This window comes from Mastigoproctus giganteus, chromosome 6 (genome assembly GCF_048544385.1).
Source record: "Mastigoproctus giganteus isolate SK-2022 chromosome 6, ASM4854438v1, whole genome shotgun sequence".
NCBI lineage: Eukaryota > Metazoa > Arthropoda > Arachnida > Uropygi > Thelyphonidae > Mastigoproctus > Mastigoproctus giganteus.
The window spans coordinates 98,531,911-98,549,507 of record NC_143580.1 but is presented as its reverse complement, the minus strand read 5'-3'; the positions used below and the strand labels follow the sequence as shown (position 1 = coordinate 98,549,507).

General features: G+C 37.6%; 1 protein-coding gene across 2 annotated transcripts in view; it reads left to right on the top strand.

The window, feature by feature from the left end:
* Positions 1–17,597, top strand: part of LOC150084471 (uncharacterized) — a 1,198,120-nt gene that overhangs the window by 867,460 nt on the left and 313,063 nt on the right. For both annotated transcript variants that reach the window (XM_090376097.1, XM_090376096.1), the window contains one exon: positions 14,452–14,564. In XM_090376097.1, the coding sequence (XP_090232223.1) occupies positions 14,452–14,564 (113 nt within the window). The remainder of the gene's footprint in view (positions 1–14,451; positions 14,565–17,597) is intronic.

The window sequence follows — 17,597 nt, the reverse complement described above, 5'->3', positions numbered from 1 at the left end:
GTTATTCAATCCAAACTTGATTTTGAACAGGTTATGAGTAGAAAATTTGCTTCTTATCCAAATGGTAGAGCATTTGGATAAGAAGCAAAAGCTATTGGCCGAAACTATTGTTCATTTATAATCTCACCACTCTTAAAACCTTGTAGTTACATTGCCTGCACGGCTAAAGATAATGCCAACTCAGTAGCATTGTACATTTCTTCTAACTCTTGTATTGATATTCATTGTAAACCACCTCCTAATATTGTGCTATTCCCAGTATGCAGCATTTGGTGCCTTGTGTGGTCTTCTGTTGAAAGGGGTGTGAGATAAATGCACACATGAAAAAAAGCCCACATGAAAATTCCGAATAGAAAAAACCCCACTGTCATAAATGCTGACATGAAAAATACCCACACAGATAAATGCTCGCATGGAAGAATGCTCACATTATTTTTAGTTTACAAAAAAACAAATTAATTCATATTTCAAAATGCAACAAAATGTTGAATTTATGTATTTTATTTCTACTTCTATACGATGTATTTTAATTTAGTGCAATAAGAGCTTTATATGCTCAATATTTCCTATATTTTGTAACATAAGGAGGAAGAAATCTGTCTTCACGTATTTTATTTTCATTTAAACTATTTGTTTTTTTGACAAAATGTTTTCCCATACTAATAGTAGCATTCTGGTTAATAATTTTGGAGTTGGGTTGGGGCTTCAACAGTGATTCCGGGCTATTAAATTGCTATCGTCCTGTCATTGTGGAATACATTAAAATGTAGTTTATAAATTTTATCATTGTATTTTAATTGTTTTGCGTGATGGACTAGGAAAGTTGGATAACAAGCCTTCCTATAAAGAGATCAAGGTAAATCCCTGTATTATTTATTAGATATATTTTAATATAACTTTTGATTTTAATATAAAATAGAATATTTGGATGTAAATGTTTGTAAAAGAAATTACAGGAAATAAAATTCTCTGGATTTATTGCAGCTAAAACCTTTTATTTTATTTACAAAAATAAATTATTTTTTTCTCTGTCTTACAAAGTAAACAGTAAACACTTTTTGGTTTTTTATCAACAAACAACTAATTCAGACATACACTGTGCTGCCACTTTATTAGGTACTCCACTGCTCTGCACACAAATGGTTTGTCCCACAACATTGCAACGTACACTGTGCTGCCACTTTATTAGGTACACTCCTGCTGTGCACTCAAATGGTTCGTCCCACAATTTTGCAAGTCACATGACCACAGCTGTGGATATATATGCAGCAGAACAACTTTTCTAGTATCAGTGAAACATACAAACCGTAGCAAGAATGGGGAAAGGAGAGATCTAATGGACTTCGAACGTGGCATAGTATTGGTGCAAGACATGCTGGACAAAGCATCTCTAAACGGAAGTTCTCCTGAATGCATCACAGTTTCGAGGGTGTATCGAGAATGTTGCAACGAACAGAAAATATCCTCTCAACAGCACTCCTGTGGAAGAAAATCGGTTGTTGATGAGAGAGGTCAAAGGAGGATGGCTAGAATTGTGCAATCAAACATATGGGCCACAATGTTGCACATCATGTCGCAATACAACCTCGGTGCACAGAACAAGATATTGCAATGGACCACTAGTCGCACTTTGTTGTAGCAAATGGGCTACAGCAGCTGACGGCCACATCGCATACCTTTGTTATCATTGAAGAACAAGCGAGCACGCCTCCTGTGGGCACAGCAACACCAAGCACTGGACTATCGAAGATTGGAAAGCAGTTGCTTGGTCTGATGAGTCGAAGTTCCTGGTGCATTATCTTGATGGAAGGCTCAGAATTGGGCGAAAACAACATGAATCCATGGACTAGTCATGTCTAATGAGTACTGTGGAAGGTGGTGGGGGCAGTGTTATAGTGTGGAGAAGGTTTTCTTGGCACACGTTGGGTCCATTGATATCCATATATTCACGTCTGAATGCCACATCATTGCTGACCAAGTGCATCCGTTCATGTTGACAGTTTATTCCCAGTCAGAAGGTTACCTCCAGCAGGATAATGCGCCGGTGCACAAAGCCCGAATCACTATAGAATAGTTCCAGGAACATGACAATGACTTTTCTCTGCTGCAGTGGCCTGCTCAGTCCCTGGATCTCAATCCTATTGAACATCTTTGGGATGAGCTGGAAAGGGCTGTTCGCTGTAGGCCTACACCTCCGTTGAATCTCAAGGAACTGCGTGACACAGTTATGTCTGTCTGGTACTCCATCCCTGCAAAATGTTTTCAGCATCTTGTTCAATCCATGCTTAGACGAATTCAGGCTGTTTTGAAGGCTAAAGGCGGCTCAGCACGCTAGTAGATAGGGTGCCTCCATAGCCAGGTGGGAAGGAGCAGCAGTGCGTAGCACGCTCTTCTTGATTAGACTGGGGTTCGAGCCCGTCACCACCAAATACAGAGGATGCGGAAAGGTCAGGGAATGACCACCGCATATTCCCGGAGCAATATGGCCTTAGTTGCTAATGCTCCTAAAAACCAAACAACAAACAGCTACTAGGTAGGTATACCTAATAAAGTGGCAGCATAGTATATTTCAGTGATTTATTTATTTGTCAAGGATTTAAATAGAATTTTCATTACTGTAGTTAACCAATCTCTGCGTGTATATCAGTTTGTCTTCGACTGCTCATATTCCAGCATAAAAGTGGTAACAAAGTCATGCAGTGCATCATATCTTCTCTTTTTCACCTCTAGACGGATCTGCCTGTGCATTAGCCAGTGTTAGTCTGTGGCAAGCCAGGTCCCTCTTCAGTCCATCAAACAGAAACCACATGCTGAGATGACTGCAGTGGAATAGGGAATTATATTGTGAAATCCACCAGGGTTTTCAGGGACTGATGGCAGTCATCATAAAACAAATAAATACATGGGATGTGTTAGGGTAACTAAGAATAAGAATAGGTGTATGTATACTTACATGCAGTGCTTTTTTTGTAAAAAAATAGGTGCCGGTACTCATTCTTTGCTATCAGGAAAAATTGAAAATTAAAAGGATATGAAAAGTACTCAATTTTTTTTTTTCCTGATATTGTTACTTTAATAGTAATGTTTTTGGAATATGAACAACAAATGTAGTATATTAACACAGTATATTAAGAATAAATTTATTATTCAAGTATATAAAAAAATAAGTAAATAAATCGGTCAACTGTTGAGTGCCAGGCACTCAGGATTGAAGGGTCTGTAGTCACAAATGGTCGGTAGTGTAGTATCTCAAGTAGAGAGCTTTATGGTAACTGAAAAAAAAGTTTCTAGTACCCTGGCTTGGCCTAAAACTGAGATACTAACAAAAACGTCTATTTGAGTCTTTCCAGTTGTTGTGAATGACAAGGGTGGCAGAAGCGACCCCAAACTTCTTCCTGGAGAAGCTATTAAAGTCTTGGGAAAAAGCGACTGGCAGGTGAGAGCCATGCAAGACTCCACACAGGTGCCTCCTCACCACCGCCACCTCAATACTGGCTCTCTGAGCACCTCCTTGCCTGGACAACTCCAGCTTTGAAAATTTTAAAAAAATACTTCTCGTCACAAAATTTATAAATGACCTTTATAGAATTAACTAACTATTTAGCAACCTTTTTGTCACCAAAAGGAGAATTACAAAGAATCAAAGTGCAATAAAAAATTGTTTTTTTAATTTTAATCGGAATGGTGTTCCCTTGATAAGCATTGAATAAAGCATAGATAATGTGATTTTTAAATTTTTAGCTCCATTAGCAATGGAAATAGACGCAAGGGACGTGAAAATTACTCAGATTTTCCTGTCTGGTGTATCTCTTTCATTTTAATTTTAACTGTAATTTTCACCAAATGCCAACAATTCATGTTTAGAAGGTTTAATGCCTTCGTTGTCCTCGTTTTCCTTCTTTTGTCATCGGTATTGTCACTAGTTCTTAAATTTGATATTTTTCTTTTTTCATTTTTTTCCTTCTTTTTCTTTTTTAAAACTGTCCAAAATGTCAGTGTCATTCGGTTATTTGGGTACTGTGACCATGTAAACAGAGATAGGGAAAATTTATGAAAAACTGTGGATAACGCACTTCTGCGAAACAACAGATGATTATTTGTTGGGGTAAAAGAGAATCATTCTCTCCTAATTCTTGAACGGAGCACTTACAGTTGATTCACAGCGGTGGCCAACCTACGGCCCACTTGGAAAGTGAACTAAAACAGCATTTTAAATTTTGTTAATTATCAAAAAATTCTCATTAAATGTTTTGTTCAGTAAATGTAATTTTGTATTGTACTTAATAAAATTTTCGAATATTTTCAATTTTACTTTTTAGCATTAGTAAAACCATACGATGCAAGAAAGCAAGCTTATGTAGCATCAGCCAAAAAAAAACCCCCTCCCATTTCACCCTCCATTCGTTCCAAATACCTGTCAAGCTCAGCCTTAAATTTATTTAGGCTATCAACTTTCACAACAAAGGATGGAAGTCTGTTCCACCAACCAACTACCCGCTGGCTAAAGGCAAACTTCCGCACATCTATCCTACATCTGTCTTTCCTCAATTTGAATTCATGCCCTCTCAGGTGATTATTCTGAGGAAGAATCCATTCAGCATTGATCATGCTCACACCATTCAAGGCTTTATACACCTCAATCAGATCACCTCTCATGTGCCTAGTCTCCAGACACTGTGATTTGCAAAATTTAAACCTTTCTTCGTAAGAGCAACCCTTTTGTAACACACTAAAGAAATCTAACTTTGAATATGGCCCCTGTATGGGGAAAGTTTGGACACCACCGCAGTAGAAGGTGGACCAGAGCCCATTGGGAATACCCCTTCATCTGCTCACTATTGACCAGCGAGACTTCTCCATATATGGAACAGGTGGTCAGATAGGTTTTACCAGATACCACTCAGTTGTAGAATGGTAAACCCTTTATCTCTCTTGATTCGTGCAGCAGCACAAATTGCCTGAAGGCCAGAAATGCAAACAGTGCATACCAAGTTAATTCTCTTCTAATCCATTCACTATATGAGAATTTTCTTCACTCAACGGAAAGAATTTTAAATATAACTTCCCAAAGGGGAATTCAAAATAATTCACTATAAAAGGAGTTCGTTAAACAGAGGTCTGACTGAGTAATTTTGAATTATAAAAATTGTTGTACAGTTTTATATAGAAAATATGCTCACAATAGGCAGTGAAAAATGCAAATTTAGTTAAATAATTTTAAACTTATTTGAATAGTAGGTAAAAATTTGAAAACAATTTACAAATATTACAAATTTCGAAGTGCATTGCTTCCAAATGTCACTGTTAATAAAGGCGCTGGTATGCCGTACTGTAGGTGCCTCCATAGCCAGGTGGGCAGGAGCGGCAGTGCGTAGCACACGCTTCTTGATTAGACCATGGTTCGAACCACCAAATACAGAGGATGCGGAAAGGTCAGGGAATGACCACCGCCTATCCCCAGAGCAATATGGCCTTAGTTGCTGATGCTCCTAATAAAAAAAAAAATAATAAAATAAAGTAACAAACCAAATAACGCCGTACTGTTGCATACCGTCCCAAAAAAAAAAGCACTGCTTACATGTACACCAATGCTAGAAGTACAGTAAATAAATTTGATGAATTTGAAGTGTTGCTCAAGACATCAAAGGCGGATATTGTTGGGATATCAGAGACGTAGTGTCACACAGATATTAGGAATGCAGAATTGGAATTTGGGGAGTACAATGTGTACAGAAAGGATAGACAGGAAGAGATGAGGGGTTATGCTGTTAATTAAGAAAAACATAAAATCAAAGGATGTGCATCCTGTTGACATAGATGACAGTGCAATGTTGAGTCAGTTTGGTGTGACATAAGCACTCGGAAAGCAAAAATAAGGTCTAATGAGTACAACGAACAATTGTACAGAGAAATAGAGTGGGCTAGTAAATCACAATGTCTTATAATTGAGGGATTTTAACTTCCCAGATATTGACTGGAACTTGTGGGTTTTTCACTCGCACACCAAGACTTTTGTGGATTTATTGGATGATTGTTTTCTGCAGCAGCATGTTCAAGAGGCAGCAAGATAGGGTAATACTCTTGATATGGTTATCAGCAGTGATCATTCGTGTATTAAGAATTTGAAGATAAAGGAACCACAAGGTGGCAGTGATCACAGTGTACTGTTGCGGGATTTATTTATTTATTTTTTTTTTTTTATGAAAACCCCAAACACGAAAGGTATCAAAACCTATAGTACTTAGTACCATGCATGGGTTGAAGGAGAAGTATGGGGGGAGTGGGATGCCGGAAACTTTGCTCTAGAGACTAAACAAAAGATATAATTACCATCAGGGGTAAAGGAACGGATTTTTACTTCTGTATAGGTGACTACAGTGGTCTCAGACAGTTTCTAAATTCTGTACAGTGGGACCAACTGATGACGTTACCAGCAGCAAATTTTCAGTGGAAAGCATTCAAGGAATTAATCGTGGAAGCTATTAGACTTTTCATACCTATTAAGACATAATGTTCGAGGTTTAGGCCTAAATGGTTGTCAAATGAACTAATGAGACTCATGGTAGAGAAAAAAAAATGCGTGGGATGCATATAAATTATCAGGCAACACAGAAGCCTATGGCAGATATAAGCTAGTCTGTAATCAAATCACAAAGGAGATTAGGCAAGCGAAGGCAGATTACGAGAAATTTTTGGCAAAGGATGCTAAGAAAAACAGTAAGGATTTATTTACTTATATAAACTCTAAAAGGAAGGGGATGTGTCAGATTGAGCCACTTGATATCGATGGTTCGACTGTTGATGATCCTGCTCAGATAGCAAACAAACTGAAGGAGTATTTTGCATCTGCATTCACACATGAGCAGTTATTAAGGAAGAAAAATGCCAGAAGTTAATCAAATTGTAAAAGGTGCTTAATGATTTTGTAATAACTGAGTGAAAAGTGGAGGAGAAATTGTTGAAGTTAAACATAAGAAAGGCATCCGGGGTGGATGGGATCTATCCAGTTATATTAAAGGAGGTGGCGACGGAATTAAGCAAACCCTTAGCCATAATTATGAGAGCATCTTTGGACTCGGGGGAGGTACCAATGGCTGGAGATGTGCAAATGTATCCCCAATTTACAAAGGGGGATCGAAGCGTGACAAGTAATTACAGACCATTTAGTTTAACTTCTGTTGTCGATAAAATAATGAAGTCACTGGTTACAGATGCATTGCAGGATCATCAGGACAAGACTGCAGCAATAATTGAAACAGCATGGGTTTGTTAAGGGCAAGTCTTTTCTGAAAATTTGATTGGATACTATGATGTAGTTACAAAGGAACTAGATGCAAAAAAATATTTTTCATATATTATACTTGGATTTCAGGAAAGCTTTTGACACTTGCACATGGAAGACTACTGTACAAATTGGAGCAGAATGGTATTAAGGGTAAGTTGCTACAATGGATAAAAGGGTGGTTGAGTGGGAGAAGACAGATAGTGGTAATCAATGGACACTGCTCTTCGTGGACTAATGTTATTAGTGGAGTTCCACAGGGTTCCGTGTTGGGCCCACTATTGTTTTTATATTTATCAGTGATATTGATGAAGGTATATCGGCGAAGTTTGCAGATGATACAAAGGTTAGCAGGGTTGTTAATGACAGTAATGGCATTGTGCTACTGCAACAGGATCTTCAAAATTTGTGTAGATGGACTGAGTAGTGGCAACTGAAGTTTAATATTATCCAAATACAAAGTACTGCATATGGGTAGAAGTAACCCCAGAGGAACCAATTGTGTGGCTACACTTAGGGTGAAAGAAAATGAAAAAGATCTGGGAGTAGTTGTGCAGTCAGATATGAAGTTTTCTGAGCAATGCAGACTGGGGGTTTTGTCAATGATATACAGGAATTTTGCTAGCAGGGAAAGGGAGGTGATTATCCCTTTGTATAAGGCAATGTTTAGGCCATGCCTGGAGTCCTGTATACTGGTCTGGAGGCCCCAATTTTGGAAGGATGTAGATTTGCTTGAATGTGTACAGAGAAGCGCAACAAGATTGGTGAGGGATCCTCTTACCAAGAGAGGCTTAAGCTCTGCAAATTGCAGTGGCTGGAGACTAAGCTGCTGCGAGGTGATCCAATTGAGGTGTATAAGGCCTTGAATGGGTTGAGCACGCTGAATTCTGATAGGATTCTTCCACATGCTGAGATTCCGAACCTAAGGGGGCATCAATTCAAATTGAGGAAAGACAGTTGTAGTATAGATGCATGGAAATTTGCCTTTAGCCAGCGGATAGGTAATTGCAGGAAAAAACGTCTGTGTTGTTGTGAAAGTTGATAGCTTAAATAAATTCTAGGTGGAACTGGACAAACTTGGAGGGAATGGTTGTGTGAAATTTTTTTTGGCCTAATGAAAGAAAGAAATGATGCAAGAAAGAAAGCATATCATAAGCTGATATGTTTTCTTTCTTGCATCACATGCCTCTATTACTACATCCCTCACAGCAGTTTAGTTTTAGGCAACCGTTCAAGAGTTGCATCATGATGATTCCATATTCTTATTGGAAACTGGGGATCTCTATCTGCTGCACCCTCAATGTATGTGGAAAAGAAGTACATGAGCATCTCATTGTAGCTATCTATGTCTGGAAATGGGGCGGCAATCTCATCAAAGGCCTCCTCACATCATAGATTGGAACAAAGGTTAATCCAGCAAAAGACTTCAGCCTGAGTTTTATATTTATATCAGTTTCAAATTCAGTCTTCAAGCCAACATTTCTGGGTTTCTTGATGAGACTCTGACACAGATGGAAATAGCACCCTTTGAGCTCAGTGTGTGGAAGACAATCCTCACTGCATTCACGGAAGGCTTCTCAAAATTCACTAAAACCTTTTGAGGTACCAGATTTGGAACCAACAGCTTGATGATTTAAAACATTCTATTATAAGTATCCCAGTTCTTTTTCTGTGACAAGATGTAAATACATTGCGGTTATGAGTTACCCACCATGGCATGCCACATATACAGTTGGTAAAACATGTTTAGAACTTTATCAAAGGTGCTATCTCCATAAATTGTATCTTTGTTCAATTTAACCAAGAATTCTTTATCACCTAAAACCAGAATTCTGTCTAGTTCATCCACACCTGGATCATGAAGTATCAGTTGGTGGTACATCTCAGGAATGTCAAAATTTATTGTTGTTGGATTAGGCAAATGACCGTTCTTTTTTTTTTTTTTTTTTTTTTTTTTGTGGTTGAGAAGATTTCTCGCAAAGGCATATGGGCCAGTACATCGTTACTCAACTCTGACAGCACATTCCCTATCACATTGTGAGGAGTAGAAATAAATACTCTTTTATTGCCTCATTTTGCTTCTGCTTTTTGAGGACAGGAATCATGAAAATGTTCAGTTGGTTGTTGTGCTATGGCGTCATCTTTTGTCTTCATAACTGAATGACAGTTGAGTGTGCGGCACATAGAGATCCCCAGTTTCCAATAAGAATATGGAATCATCATGATGCAACTCTTGAATGGTTGCCTAAAACTACAAACTGCTGTGAGGATTTCACAATGCACTTAATTCCCTATTCTACTGCAGTCATCCCAGCGTGTGGTGTTTGTTTGATGGACTAAATAGGGACCTGGCTTGCCACAGATTAACACTGGCTAGTGCACAGGCAGGTCTGTCTAGAGGTGAAAAAGAGAAGATATGATGCACTGTGCATGACTTGGTTGTCACTTTTGTGCAGGAATATAAGCAGGTAGAAGACAAACTGAAATACTTGCAGAGATTGGCTAACTTTCAGTAATGAAAATTCTATTCAAATTCTTGGCAAATAAATAAATCACTGAAATATGTCTGAATTAGTTGTTTATTGATAAAAAAAAAACTAGAGTGTTGACTTTTCACTTTGTAAGACAGAGAAAAAATAATTTATGTTTATAAATAAAATAAAAGGCTTTAGTTGCAATAAAACCAGAGCATTTTATTTCCTGTAATTTCTCTTACAAACATTTACATTCAAATATTCTATTTTATATTAAAATACATTGTATAGAAGTAGAATAAAATATATGAAATAATCTATTTTTTGTAAACTAAAAATAATGTAAGCATTTATCCGTGTGAGCAATTATTCGTGTGGGCTTTTGTAATTGAACCGTTGAAAGGATGTTAAAAGAATTTTGAACAGTTTTGATGCTGAGGAAGCACCAGGTCCTGAGTGTTATTGCTCCATTCGTTCTGGCAACCTGTGCTCTGAGCTTACTGCTGTTCTGTTTTACCTTTTTACACTTCCTTATTCTACTAGCGTTTTCCCTTCTACTTAGAAATTTGCTCATGCCCAGCCACTTCCTAAAATTGGTAACAAATCCCTCCTGTCCTGTTATCCCATTGCACTTCTCTTTCTAAAGTAATGGAGAAATCCATTAACCACTAACTCCTAAATTATCTTGAAGCCTTCCAGTGTGGCCAGTGATCACCAATTTGGATTTCATCAGTGTCAATCCACTAGTGATATACAATGATAGATAAAAAATCTGCATCACCTTTAAAAAAAATTGACATTTGTAGTGAAGTGTATAAGATATTGTTTGATTACAGCCATTTTATTTGTCTTAAAGCAAAGGTATTGCATCAGACTGTGATTGCAAGGTATTGCATCAGCTGTTTCTATAAATGCGTCATTGGAAGGGTATACACACTCATTAGTATCCTGTTTTGCAGAGGTGTAAGCATGGCTCCATATGTTCAGTTGACACCAATAAAGAAAGTGTAGCTGTTGCTCTGTCCCAGGAAGGGCCTGCTACACGTACTATCGCTGATAAAATAAACTGCCACCAGTCAGCAGTATCCCGGGTGCCGAAATTAAAGCGTGAAACTGGTGATGCTAAGAGAAGGCTGGATCAGGCCGTAAGAGAGTGACTAAGCCTTCCCATGATCAATATTTGAAATGGCTATGCCTTCGTAATCGCCATGCTAGTGCTCCTGATCTAAAACTGGACTTTGAGATGGCCTCTGGTGTTGAAACAAGTACATGAACTATCCAAAGATGGCTTTTGAAATGTGGTCTGCATGCCTGTTAATCCTAGAAAAGAAGCCTTTGTTGACTTAACAAATGAGGAAGAAGCGACTTGCTTGGGCACTAAAACGCATATTTCATGGACAAAAGAGCAATGGGACGTTGTCATCTTTTCTGATGAATCGAAATTGAACCTGCATGGCTCAGATAGGAAGCAATATGTCAGAAGACGAAAGTCGGAGGCATACCATCCTGACTGCATAACACCAACTGTAAAGTTTCCCATCGGTCAGATGGTCTGGGGATGCATAACAAGCAAAGGGGTGTGGCGAATTAAATTTATTAACGGAACGGTGAATGCAGAAATCTGCACTGCTATCTTTGAGGAGTGCCCGAAACCTGTTATTAGGGATCACCACACAATGTCCAAAACTTCATTTTTTGAACAGGGCTCAGCACCTTGCCACACAGCAAAATTGGTAAGTTTTATGCTATTTAGATTTAATGATGGGTTTGTCTTCTTGTCTCACAAGACTTAAAATATACTTACACCAATGTTTTCCCTCATTTTTCTCCCTTAATGTGCAGTCATATCTCAGAAATGCTGGCATTACAGTGTTGGACTGGCCTGGCAATAGTCAGATTTGAACCCTATTGAAAATTGCTGGTACATAATGTCATCTAAAATTGCTCAGAAGAAGCCAATGATTAAGATTCAGCTGCAGGAGAGCATTGTAAAGGCGTAGTACCACGAAATTGGGCAACCATATATCCAGAAGTTTATTAACTCTATGCCAGATCGTTTCAAGGCTGTAATTGCAGCTCGAGGAGGAACACCAAAATATTGAGGACTTATTTTGCTGATTTACAGTACATAATACTATTGCATTAACTTATTATTTCAGTTTGTACACATAAATGCAATAAAATGTATGTTTGATTGTCCTGATTGCCATCTGCATGATTTCTCATATTTCCATTTAATTACTCATTTTACCCTTTGGGAAGATATTTATGGCAATTGGGTATATCAGTTGGAATCTTTTTATTAGATTTTTCATTCATAGAGATATATATCCCATCTAACAAATGCATTTTGAACATTTTTGCAACCAACAATGCAGTACAAAACACATTACAGTCGATTCCGGTTATTTGGGACACACCGGGACTAGTGCATTTTGGCCCGATTAAGCGGCTGCACCAGTTATTCGAAATTTCGCGTAAATAATTAAAAATTATTTACAATTGGTTCACTGTACAATCAAATCACGTTACGATGGACTCACCATAGTAAAGTACCATTCACTATACGATGTGTAATAAGTGCTGATCATTGTGATCATGTTTGTGAAATGAATTTTAGTTCTATTAAACAGCGATTCTGATTAGCGAAAATAGGAGGAATATTATCTACAGGCTATAAAAGTGAAGATATACTGTATTATGCACAAATTTACCCTTTATTACCTTGCCAATTCAAAAATTAAATGATACGTGAAAATCAGAATAATTAATACGTACTGTAATATGTACAGAAATGTCAACTAGTTAGTATGTACATACTAACTAGTTGACATTTCCGTTCACTGACATTTGTGGGTGAGGGTTAAAATTTAAAACAGTAAAAAGATAAGCAATCAATAACAAAGAACACAGCACACACAAATTGCAATTAACACGATACACACAAGTGCGAACGGAATAACAAGTTATGAAGCTTTAAAAATAGGAATGAAGAGAAGATTCCGAAAATTAATTTTTTATATGATTGAAGATTTCATGGAAGTGTAAACACATTTCACCATAATAACCCACAGAATTCCAGCTGATGGTATTATTGCAAATTCAGTAAGATTGAGTTTACTATCCGTTTATGATAGATTGCACTAACAGAAAAGCCCAATAAACAGGTGACTGCTAATTGTTTTATGGTTGTGCCCTCCATAAATCCGACCGAACTACGTGGTTCGGTCGGAGACAATTGTAGGATAATTTCCAGTGCTGCGGTCTCGTGCTCCGATTAAACGGCATGTTGTCCCAATTAAGCTATGTAAACCCTGGCTGTTTTTTTGATTGGGTTCTGTTTTTTTAGATTTGCCCCAAATAACCGGAATCCACTGTATTTGCAAAATTCATAAATGATGCAGTTTTTATTTGTCCCATCTATTCAGTGGAAAAGTTTAATGGAACTCAAGCAGTTGCCCTTGAAATTTCTAAGGCTTTTGGTCATGTTTGGGATAAAGGTGTTCTAAAAAGGCTTCTATCTTATAGATTGCTGACTTTTTTATAGTTTGGTATTCAGTTCAGGGCAATGCATTTGGATACACCACATTAGGGCCCCGATTTAGGGGCCCCAATATGTCTATTATTATTTTTTGTCTCAACATAAATAGGTGAGCCCCCATTAACCCCTTTTGCATCCGGGCCCCCAAGTACCTTTTCACAGCCCTGTACAGTTTTCTATGTACTCATTTGCTGCATTGATGTTAGAAAGCTCTCTGTCCACAAATATTGGTGATTTTCCTCAGTATCATGTTCTTTTTCTCACTTTTTCTTCTTTTATATTAATGACCTTCCACTTCTTTTATGGAAATCCCATCCATAGTTTTGTAGATCATGGGACGTTATTTCACCTTCCAGTTTGAGAAACCTTGCCCTGTACAAACAGCTTCATCTTCTAAAACATCCTCCACCAATTCCTTAAAATGCCTATCTCCATTTAATTCTCCAGTGGGCAAAAATAACTTAGTTAATTTTAATCCTTTTAAAACTCAGTCCTGTCTTTCAAAAAGGAGTCTACTGCTCCTGTGCTTATCTTCTGTGACAGTCGAATTTGTAGACATGATCACGTGTCTCTATTAGGGTACTACATTATCAGGTATGTGCAGTGAATTGAAAACAATTACTTTTATATGTTATTAGTTAATAACTAATTGCAGAACAAAGTAATTAGTTGTTTACTTCTTTACTTTTATTAATCTCAGGAAAGGGGAAAAAAATTAATTTTAAAAAATCAAACACAAAATGAAGTTAATGAAATCTGAAATGTTGTGCAAATTACCTAACTTGTTTTTAACAGGATATTCATGAATTTTTACTTTACTCTTAAGTGTGTGTGTGTGTGTGTGTGTGTGTGTGTGTGTGTGTGTGTGTGTGTGTGTGTGTGTGTGTGTGTGTGTGTGTGTGTGTGTGTGTGTGTGTGTGTGTGTGTGTGTGTGTGCTGAAACAGGTTTGTGCATGTTTTTCTAAAGAGTGATGACTTATGAATGTTCTATAGATTTCTAGTTGAATGTTCTATAGACTGTAACATAATTTTTATTCCAGTCTGTAATTCAGTTTCATTAATATTCAAAATTTTAGGATAATGTTAATTTGAAATTGCATGTATTATTAAACCTTTCTTTACCCGTAGTAAATACTTAATCATTGTATTTACAGTGGAGTGTCATCAGCGTATAGTCAGTATCTTAATAAAGACCTTGTAGGATGCATTATTCATGAATTATGCCATCCTAGTGATCTAAACAAGCTCAATCAGCACTTAAAAGAAAGTAAGTGAGTTCCTAAACTTTTCGCTTTTATCCGGAATTTCAACTTTACAAGGTTCCAACGAGCATCTACATTTATGAAGTAAATTATTTTTAAAAATTGCATAATAGCAGATTTCTTAAACATATAAACTGACAGTAGGAATAAATTATTGAGACCATAAGAAATACTTAAGGTTTTTATTATTTCCTAAAAATTTCAATACTATCTTTTATTATGACTTCTTTGAACCAGACATTAGAATAAACATACGCAACACTATTCTGATATCTTTCAGCTATTCTGATATCTTTCAGAATAGTGTTGCGTATGTTTATTCTAAATTCACACCTGATTGTTCAATTACACAGTTTAACAGATAAATGTTTGTTTGACCAGTCAAATATGAGGAGTGTAACAAAAGTAATTCCTCCTATTTTTTTTAATCAGAAAATTTAATTCCTACAACTATGCCATTTACGTCAATCCTCAATCATTAATGAGCACACTGTTATTTTTCCACAAAATCACCATTTTCTATGCACTTCCAGTATCTCTCAGTCAGGTGCTGTATTCCAGTCCTGTAAAATTCCTTACTCTTGCTCAGAAGGGCTTTGCAAACACTGTGTTTGATCTGGTCATCATCCTCAAAATAGGTTACACGGAGTGCATCCTTCAGTGGGCCGAACAGGTGATTGTCGGAAGGTGCAAGATCCGGGCTATGAGAGGGGTGAGGAAGAACATTGCACCCCAGTTTTGCAGCAGCCTCCATCATGTGCAGACTGGTGTGGGATTGTTGGTTATCATGGAGAAGAAGAACCTCATTGAGGTTTTTTTTGTCTGGTCAAACTCTACAGATGCAGGAACTTTTTCAAGATTTCCACATATCGATCTGAGTTGATTGTGGTGCCACACTCCAAGAAGTCCACAAGCAAGACCAGTCTTTGTCCAAAGAGACTGTCACCGTGACTTGACCAACAGGTGGCCTATCTTTTGAACTTCTTGCGCAGTGCATTTTAATGGTGCCACTCCACACCGGCTCAGCAGACAATATTGGGTTTATTCGAGGTCATGGAACAGACATGCTTCAGGCATTGCAGAACTGTATATTAGGCTTGAACAGTAAGTATGTCCTTTGAGTCTTTATTGACTTTGAGGGTGCTTTTGACTCTATTCAATGAAACAGCATTCTTATGATGTTGTGACTTGCAAGCTGTTCAAATAAGATCTTTAGGGTAGTAAAGGACTACTTCATGCACCATACAGTGACTGTCAAGTTGTTGGTTGGTTCCATTGTACGAGAGGTGACCAGAGGATGTCCACAAGGATCGGTTTTTGGGCCGCTAATGTGGAACCTAGTTTTGGAGGACTTTGTGTGGGGACTGATGATCTTGTGCTGCTTATTGAAGGAAATTCACAGACAACTAGAAACCAGGTTACATAAACTGACTGTATCAGGAACCAAAACATGGACAGTGGTGTGGTCTTCAGTGGTCATTTTTTGGATAGAAGACCCCCAGTTGTGAGCTGAATGGTCGAACCTAAAATCGGCAAGGCAATTAAAATACTAGGCATTATGCTAGGTGGATCTTTAAATTGCAACTTGCACTTTACACAGTCTGTTGACGAGGCTAGTGGGAGCTAGTCATCTTCAAAGCTGCTAAGTGGACTTTTTTTATTTATTGATTTTAAATCGTTTTGATTTAAATTTAGTGGTATAGTTTTTTTTTTTTTTTTTGTTATTTACTGATTAATTTGGTGCATTTATTCTTATTCAGCCTTGTAATTGCATAGAAACCCACAGTCAACTTCTGCGACATTGTTTTCATATCGATAAACAGAAACTGGACGTTCGGAAGTTTCTACATAACTTGTAGCAGTGTATCAGTAGAGCTAATAGAATCAGTGATATGGCATAGATGGTAGCATGAATGTTCAAACCACATGAGTGGCAATAGATACTTAAATTTGTTATCTATTATAACTTTAGATTTTACAAACGTAACATTATAACTTAAACTTGACAGGAGATACTAAATTCAGACAATTCAGTAGGAGATAAAACTTGATACTGAAATGTATATATAGTATTATTACTGCATATTGATATAAGTTTAGTGTTATATTTTTAATTGTATTGAAACAATCGAAATCATGACTCAGACCAGAGCAGCAAAGCAAAAGGCTCAAGCTAATGGGAGTACTGTGGCTCAGGGGAGAACTGAGGGGGGGATGGTTGTCCTCTGAATTGACAGCAGTATCATGTCTGAACGGACATGCTATTGCCATGGGGAATGTCTTTTGTGTGCATTCGATGTATGGAGCGTGAGGATATTAGGCCTCAACTCGGCATCGTTATGGGACTTTATGAGAGCAGGGTAGATGCCCTCGAAGGATTTAAAATTGAAGGGCTCATCAAGCTCTCAGCTGCCAACATCAATGCTGGAGCTTGTACTTGAACATCAGGCAACACAGCAGCAAACCCCAAGGCAGAATGTGCTGTTCCCACAGGAACTGGTGTTATCGGCAGTGGTGAGTGGGCTGGCGAGAGCCCATTGTTATTTTTTTTGAAAATTCGTGAGCCCATCGTTGAGACGATCATTTATTTTACAAATGAAATTCTAAATACGCAATTATTGAGTATCCAGAGCCGAAACTACGGTGCGGCGAACGGGGCCCCATTCCCAGCATTTTAATGGCGCAGTCGATCGGTTATGTATTTTTAAATTGCTTCATTTTTGATTTAATTATAGTCTGACCTCTGTTTAACCAACTTCTTTATACTGAATTTTTTAAAATTCCCCTTGGTAATTACATTTAAAATAAAGTAGTTTCCGTAGAACGAAAATCATTTCCATATAATGAACAGATTAGGAGAGACAACTTTGTATGCATTGTTCTCACCTCTGGCCTTTAGGTAATTAGAAAGCGCGAATTAAGGGTGAAAGGGATTACCGTTCCACAACGTTAGTTGTGTCTGTAAAACTTATGCAGCCACATTCCGAGAAGATGCGCTAGTCAATATGCTTTCCATAGCCAGTCAGAGGATTAAGAAG